This window comes from Notothenia rossii (assembly GCF_949606895.1).
Source record: "Notothenia rossii genome assembly, chromosome: 9".
Taxonomy (NCBI): Eukaryota; Metazoa; Chordata; class Actinopteri; order Perciformes; family Nototheniidae; genus Notothenia; species Notothenia rossii.
In genome coordinates, this window is record NC_136907.1 from 51,153,909 (window position 1) to 51,162,209 (window position 8,301).

The 8,301-nt window shown below is 40.7% G+C and overlaps 1 protein-coding gene across 4 annotated transcripts; it reads left to right on the plus strand.

Moving 5' to 3' along the window:
- The first annotated feature begins 4,005 nt into the window (after positions 1 to 4,005).
- LOC307017845 (uncharacterized protein) lies at positions 4,006 to 8,301 on the plus strand. 4 transcript variants are annotated; one of them, XR_013802283.1, is made up of 3 exons: positions 4,006 to 6,337; positions 7,145 to 7,260; positions 7,468 to 8,301. XR_013802283.1 is itself a non-coding variant. In XM_079647705.1 (3 exons), the coding sequence occupies exons 1-3, from the start codon at positions 6,238 to 6,240 to the stop codon at positions 7,716 to 7,718; spliced, it is 447 nt and encodes a 148-aa protein (XP_079503831.1). In that variant the 5' UTR covers positions 4,012 to 6,237; the 3' UTR covers positions 7,719 to 8,301. The 4 variants fall into 4 exon arrangements, 2 of the variants coding, with proteins under 2 accessions (XP_079503831.1, XP_079503830.1); XM_079647705.1 differs by having other exon boundaries at positions 4,012 to 6,337; positions 7,165 to 7,260; XM_079647704.1 differs by having other exon boundaries at positions 4,023 to 6,337; positions 7,165 to 7,266.

Here is an 8,301-nt window from a genome sequence, read left to right on the forward strand (position 1 = left end):
TGTGTTTTGCAGCATAATATCAGGACCATGGAGAGAGGTTTCTTACCCTGCTTGTTTTTATGTGTTTCTTAACAGGGAAATGAAGGGACAGTCAGCAAGAGAAGGAGAGAGAGAGAGAGAGAGAGAGAGAGAGAGAGAGAGGGAGAGAGAGATAGAGAAATAGAGAGAGGAGAGAGAGAGAAATAGAGAGAGAGATAGAGAAATAGAGAGAGAGAGATAGAGAAATAGAGAGAGAGAGAGACAAATAGAGAGATAGAGAAATAGAGAGAGAGATAGAGAAATAGAGAGAGAGAGAGGTTAACCTGCCTTTTTGTTTTATGTATTCATGTATTTGTTTCTGTTCAAGAACCCAAATAGAGTTGTTGTAGTTATCCCAAGTATAAATAAAACGTGTTATTCAGCCCCTTGCAATTTGGGATTTTATTTTTGGTTGGTAGACCTCCGTGAGCTGGTCATTTCAAAAGTAGCTCACCGGCCAAAAAAGTATGGGCACCCCTGCACTAGATTATTACCTCTTTTTGTTGGAACATTGCCGGCCACCTGTCTTTGAAGTCCTTGATTCCTGGCTCTTGGTTTACCACCTCCTGTCGTCTGTAGGCGAACGTGTGAGCTATTTTGTCTGCGATGACCCTATTATTGTTCCTTATCCTGATGTCTGTCAGAAGTTATATTCTTTCTTTTTCCAGGCTTTCCAGATTGGCACCAGTGGGGAAGGATGGATAAAAGTTAGACTCAGCTCGCTTTGGCCTCTTGAATTTTTTAGCAGGGAAAGCATCTGTAGCAGCTTTAGGTTTCAGGGAATTTACCACCAGCTCTGGGCACCCCTGCAATTTGAGCTGAGTCCTGTAGTTTCCCCATCTTATATTTCAGGCGCTGTTTCGATCCATTGCAGCCATTGAATGAGCCAGGTTCTTTCAAACAAGGATGCTTTTTGATAAGAGCCTCTGCTACTGTGCAGAAATGTGAATCATCTGGATAGGCCTTGTATCCAGAAATTGTTTCTGCAAGTCTATTCAGAATATCAGACTTGCTTCGGGAGTTGACAGTCAACATTTTGTGGCTTCCATTAAACTCAGAATTCCCTTTCACTAGCTGCAGCTCCGTGTCATATGAAAATTGAGGAATCGGAAAGTCCGCTGGCCACTGTTTGGCTCGAGAGGACACAGATTCGGGGAATGAGAGGATTATTGTGTCATCTGATGCCAACGAAACATTGCCATCACACTCAAGTGAAGACGATGATGTGGTATCAGTGGCAATGTTCAAAAGGTGTATTTGTTTGCTGGTGGATCACTTTGATTGTTCCCAAATCCTGAAGTTGAGTGGTGGAATTCAGATTGAAGAAGTCGTTGCCAAAGTCTTGGTCCATGTACTGCAGTCTGACGTCGCCCTTTAACCCAAAGAAAGTCTTTAACTTGCTGAGAAGGTCATCCAATGATTCCGGTATGCCATTTGGAAGTGACAGTTTTTCAATGTTGTTCTCCCCCAAAATCACTTTCAGCCTTGCAGGCGTCGAATCAGCCATGGCAGTCTGAGAAGGCAACACAAGCACAATACGTCTTAAGAAAGGCACATTAAACATAATTCCTCATTATTAACATTGTTAATGTATCATCTTATAGATGTGTTATCAGTTTTCAGTAAAAGGACTACAACTTTGTGTTAATCCCTTTTCCACTGGCGGCATTTGCTGACTGGACTCCATCAGCACATATTTAAAAAATGACATAATGCCCACCCTTACCCTCAATGTTAGGTTCCTTTTAAATAAATGAAATCTGCAGTTGACAACTTGTATGTGCAAAAAAGTTGAATGTTATCATTTGCAATCTCCAAAGGGTTGATAGTTAGTCTTGCACCAATAACAAATATGTATAGGAAATCATAAAAAAACAAATATATTGTTGTTCTGCAGGTGAAGCATTAAAACTCTGACCACTCAAAAAAAGCCCACACACTGTTTGAGTGTTCTCACAAATTATTTTCTGATATTTACCAAGTGTAATTATTTGTTGGTGAAATGATAAATAAAACCTTTGAAAACAAAAAAAAACACTGGTATGAAATAAATCTGTTTTGAGAACACAATAGTTATGAATTATTTCTTTTTCCACATAATGAAATATCACTTTTCGATTCCTTACCCTATAAACATGGACACATCTTTTCAATGTGACAAGACGCATCCCTCGGATTCTGAAGTCTGCCAGTGGGTAATCATCTTGTGGCTCAAGAAGTTCCACTTCCTTGCCTGGTGACGTTTTGAGATCATAAGCTCTATAATGTTCAATGTACCATCCACTGATCTTTTTCACAATGAAGATCAACTTGTCCTGCAGTATCACCATTTGGAGGATTTCACAAAACTCTGGGAGTCCCCATAGATCAAGATCATCCCACACTTTACTGGGAGTATCTTTGTAGGTAAAAAAGAATTTGTATATTAGCTTTGGCTGAACTCTAAATTGAATAACTCCACAGAAAACAAAACAGTGGATTTTGTCCTATAATCACCTCCTGCACTTTGCGTTTACGTTGAAATTACTTTCAGAACACACAGCAACATGAAAGTACTCTCTATATCACTCACAGTAGTGTAGCTTCACGTACCTTAGGTAGTAGTCCAATACGATGTGTCAAAGCCTGAAGAAACCACCACCGGTCAGGCATGAGAAATCATGAGAAGAAAAAGAAATACATTTATATACTGTATTAGGGGGGACATTTCTATTCGTTGTTAAGCTTTCACAGTCACGTATTATCACCCCAAACGTAGTTGTAGTGTAATTTGCAACAGCAAATTACACTACAACTTGGCTTCTTATTAGCACATTAGCACAGCAACACAGAGCTGGATAACGCTTTAACCACCGAGCTACTATAAATGTGAGGCTTTATCAACGCCGCATCAATCACTTCCAGCATAAACAAGAAGGGAGTCCCGCCATCGAGGCGACCCCGGCACAACAAATTATTACTACATCTCCCACACAGCGAGGTTAAGTTCTATGTTCGTCAGCCGGATGCATCACCGGGCTTTCACCAGCGCAACATGCCCCCTCACTGCTCGGTGATGCCGTATCGTCTTTATAATTACACTCGACGCAGCGGCGGTGACACTACATTAAAGAGCCTGTGACACGAACCCAACAACTGTTGTGCAATGAAATAGTGGGCTACTATTAATCTCGAACCGTCAATTTAAAAAAGAAAAAGCGAAACCGTTCCGATAAGTATCAATAATTTCGAACATCGCGGGAAAATTCCTTCGACTCATTTTGAGCAGCGCCGTATAGACTGATATAGACTATCTTCATGACATAGACAAACAAGGAACCGACAAGAACAGGACAGAAAACCAGGACTTATATACTAACAGGGTGACGAGGGGATGAAGTGCAAGTGGACACACAACACAGTGTGTAGCTGTGATGGAGATATTTTCAGTTTAGCTGAATGCCATGGCACACATGTATGACATACATCCCAGGTCTTAGAACACCGAATGTATAACTTTATCAGTTTAAAAAATATAAATAAACGAACCTGAAAACGTGATCAATTCCCAATTATGCATTTTCACGAGAATTTTACATTATCCGTTGCTAGGTTTTAGATTATCAGTAGGTAAAATGGTATCAAAATTAGTCAGTCGGAATATTTTATTACATTATGGCCAGGTACTCACAAGAACATATCCTAGATGTCTGAGATCATCCAGAGATTACATTATAAACTTAATTTTAGCCTCTTCACCTCATTGGAGTCAAGAATTACTGTCAAGCTCACCAAGAAACAGCATCGCGTATGAAGACTGAATGAAAATGGATAGATACATGTTGAAAAGCATTGTAATTAGTAAAAGAAACAAGAGCCTTTTTTAAACTTCATGCAGATATTAATAGCATTTCAAGCTGTGCATGTTCTCAGGCAGCAATGCATAGTGCATTCATCTATAACTTTTTTTTGTTGCTTTCCTACAGTATGTGCTTATGAACCGTGGCACTAATGAACAATGTTAAACTCAGGGATATGTTTTGTAATATATCAATGTCAACACATTATGTTTTCTTTAAAAAAACATTTTGTGGCTATTATTGAATTCCCCCATGAGGTCTGGACTGTTATTTGTCGAAAACACATCCCAATGGATGACTATATAAAGCCCAGTCACCGTGGCAAAGTGCAGGCCACAAGCGGGCTAGTAACTGTCACAACATCAATGAGAGAGACCATTGTTTAAACTAAGTAATTTATTTAAGGAAAATTCACTTGAATACTGCAACATAAAAACATAGGTACACACATATATACACTGCACACTAGAAAAATGTGCAAAGTAGTAGTTTTAAAAAAGGCAATTTGTATGAGTTCAAAGGGCAAAGAACAGCCTGCAGGGGAGCCGCTGTGAAATATGTGTCATGTCCGTGACAAAATCAGACAACATTCAATGTTGCCATGAATGACAGTATATTTTGGATGACGTCCAGTCCAAGATCTCCTCTACGACCAGCAAGAGGATCAAACTGTGCAGTGAGTTGCTCCATGTCCTCATCGCTTAGCAGGTGCTGGTTTCGAGGTACGGTGACCCTCTCTGGCCAGTCTAATGCAACATCCCCTGCATCAGCTCCACCCTCTCTTTCTGGCTCCTCCTGAGCATCTCCTTGTCCTCCACCAAAGAGGCTCTGCATGGCAGAAGTGGTCTGGCCCTGCCGTTCCAGGCAACCTTGGACAAAAAGTTGTATGGGACTCTGGTGTCTTTCGGTCCTCAACCCATGATTGTTCCACTGGTCCAAAAAACCCTGTAGGTCATGGTTTATGCGTGGGAGATAGACATAATGCAGGGCCCACATGTGCATTTCATTGTCTACGTCTATTGTGCCTTCACTTGTTGAAGAGGTCATAATAGACGTTGCTCACACCTCGCCACAGGTCAACCCAGAGCCGTTCTATTCTCTGGTTGTGAGTGCTTCTTCCACTGAGAGCACTGCCTCTGTGAGAGCCTCTGAAGATGTTCATCATTAGGCAGACAGCGTTGTTTTCGCCCCCATGGTCGGTTCTGACCCTCGAGGGCACACCATACTTGGCCACCGCGTCCATGAAGCTCATCATCACGGTAGTGCTCCTGTTGTTGTCTGAGGCCCGGAGGAAGACGACCAGGCGGCTATACCCATCAATACCCCCGTGAATGACAATCACACTTATTAATTTATTAATGTGTTTAATACATTCTGGCTAGGACAACCACACAAACGGCAGCTACTTTCCCTCTGCTTCATTCTTTTCTCCTGTTCAACAGGCTTATTATCTGACCAGCTCTGATTCACTTACAAATTATATCCGTTTTCTTCAGAATCAGAATCTGTGTATTCACACTTCCTTTCTAAAACGGAACAAAGAACACAGTGCCCCTTTCACACCAACGCGGTTCCCGTTCTAGCTCCATGCTAGTGCTCTTTTGGGTCGGAACCGGTTCTTCTTTTCAGCCCCCAGTTCCATCCCCTGAAGACAAGGCATGTGTCGTACTAGAAATGTGCAGCCCAATGAAAGAAGGAAGCATAAAGCTTGTCAATTTCTATAACCCGTGTAAAAATCTTCACATTGAAACTTGACAGACAATAGCAGGGACGGCTCACAGAAGGGAAGTATGGTGTGATGACTTTAATGCTCACAACAGCCTATGGGGAAGCAGTCAAACAGACAGTAATGGGGATGTTGTAGAAGAAAGAGGAAAGATCATTGTTTTTGCCTTAATGATGGACAAAAAACAAGAATAGACGTGAATAGGGGGACACAATCATGCTTGGACCTCACACTTGTGACGGATAGTTTAGCTAAATCGTGTGAATGGTATGTAAAAAGTGACTGTACCATAGGAAGTGATCGTTACCCAGTTTTCACTATCATCAACACAAATAGGAAGTGAGTATATTTTCCAGGTGGTGCTTTGGTAAAGCAGACTGGGAGAAATGTAGACTTTGCCGTAAGGAGTCAGCACAATTGTTAGCATTAGAAGGAAGTATAGAGGAGTGCTCAAATCAAATCACAATGCACATTAAAGAAGCAGCAAATAAAACTATACCAAAAAGAACAACAGAGGGTAGGAGGAAAGTGGTGCAGTGGTGGAATGAGGAATGTTTGCAGTTCATAAAGTCACCACTAGGAGTGCTAATGGTATTGTTATCTTGAAGTTCGCTGTTCTTAGCCTCACTTCCGGTTTAGCGTTAGAGAAACGGCATGAGCCGAGAGAAGAAGAAGAAGAAGAAGACAACGACGACGACGACAGACACATGGCAGCAACTTTCCCTCTGCTTCATTACTTTCTCCTGTTCAACAGGTTAGTAGTGTGTACTGTGTACACAGATTATGTCATATTTCGATCTAAGAAGTGTCTTTGAAACTGTTTTATGTGTAGTTTAATGTCATTCTGTGAGCTACGCCACTAGCGTGTGGCTAATGGCGTCCGCTAATGTAGGGCTCAAACCACTATGTGTATAAGTCCCGTGCACTAGTCTGGCTTACATTTTAAGTTTATTCTGTTTGTATAAATATGTGAAATGCTGGTCTGAGGTCATAATTGTTCATATTATTTAAATGCTAAAGCGCGAATGCTATGCTAATATTGTGCCTGTACAACAGCCATGTTAAAGTGAGTACAATCAGATTATATGTGTTATCTGTTATCACTGTATTATACTGTAAATGAAAAAGGCTTTAATCCTTCATGAAAGTCATAATATGGCATGTGGATTTATGTCCATTTTTGATTAGAAAACGAAATATGTCAGACATACAGTTATTTTGATTGGCTAAATGTATGTAGAATGTACATTCTCAGTTTGCTTCAGGCCTCACTGAGGAGAAGTATTGAGGTAGAAAGCTGGTGAAGCCATTTCCTGCTGTCATTATATTCTGTTTGCACAGATAATAAACCTGGTTGGCAAGAAGGAAGTCATATTAATTCGACCACACAACACAACACAGAGATACATGTGGCGTCAAACCAGAGAATTATTAGATAAATAGAGAAAACGGATATAATTTGTAAGTGAATTTATTAATGTGTTTAATAAATCCTGGCTAGGACAACCACACAAACGACAGCAACTTTTCCTCTGCTTCATTCTTTTATCCTGATCAACAGGCTTATTATCTGATTACCAGCCCTGCACAGCAGACTTGTAACACTAGCAGCAGTGGAGATGGAGCATCAGAACCTGGAGAATACAGCAACCACAACAAGGATCCATTTGAAGATAGGTCAATGTAAATATTACAGTAGTAGTGTACTTTCATTGTGTGGGTGTAACATAGTTAAATAGGTTGTAAGAGAGAGACACCTGTCCCACCTCCCCATTTTATTTTGAGTTGTGCATTGTTATTTGTGCTTGAGAAACTTTCCACTTGAACTTTATTTTAATGAACTTAGTAGTAATTATTGTCCTATATTTCTTTCCGATTTCACAGCTGCCTGGGCAGCAAGAACCTCCATCTGTGCCTGCCCCCAGGTCAAGATCTACCGTGGCTCAAGGGCCTTCACCACAGCCATCACGATCAACCCAGCCAGCAAAGAAGTCTCGCCTAGCACACCTCCCTCCCTCCGACACAGCCACCAGCAGCCCATGCACCATCACCCGCACCTACACAGCAGCCAGAGCCACTGTCTCGGAAGACAGACAAAGACCATGACACTGCTCCCCCTGTCTTCACATTTATAATGAATAGTTGGTTGAGAAAGTTTTGATATTGTCAGGGTTCGTACGATCATTATAAACCTGAAAAAGTCATGGAATGCAATATTTTTCCCAAAGTTTAGGAAAAGTCATGGAAACATAACTAAAGTTGCATCAAATATAATTTATGTTATCTAATCGCCAAAATAGTAATACTATAATGATAATAAATACTGTATCGTATAATGAAACGTACAATTGAGTATTTCACTGGTGAGGGATGTTTACAATCACGCCCTCTAGTCTACAGGAGCTACTATTTCATATAAAGCTGCCAAGATGCCAGGGAAGTGCAGTTTCAACAATGTATGGCTTCTAAAGGATAAATACCAATTGTGGTTATCAAAAGACATTGACCCAAGACGTGCTAAATGCAAACTGTGCTGTAACATATTCAATATTTCGAATATGGGCAAGGCATGCTAGCCACATGAAAGAGTATTTTTTTCTGGTCATGGAAAATGAGGTAAAGGTCATGGAAAATCATTGGTGAAAAAGTGTATGAACCCTGTATTGTAAATATTGAGATTTTACAGTTTCTTATGTTAACATAAATAGTTGGTTGTAA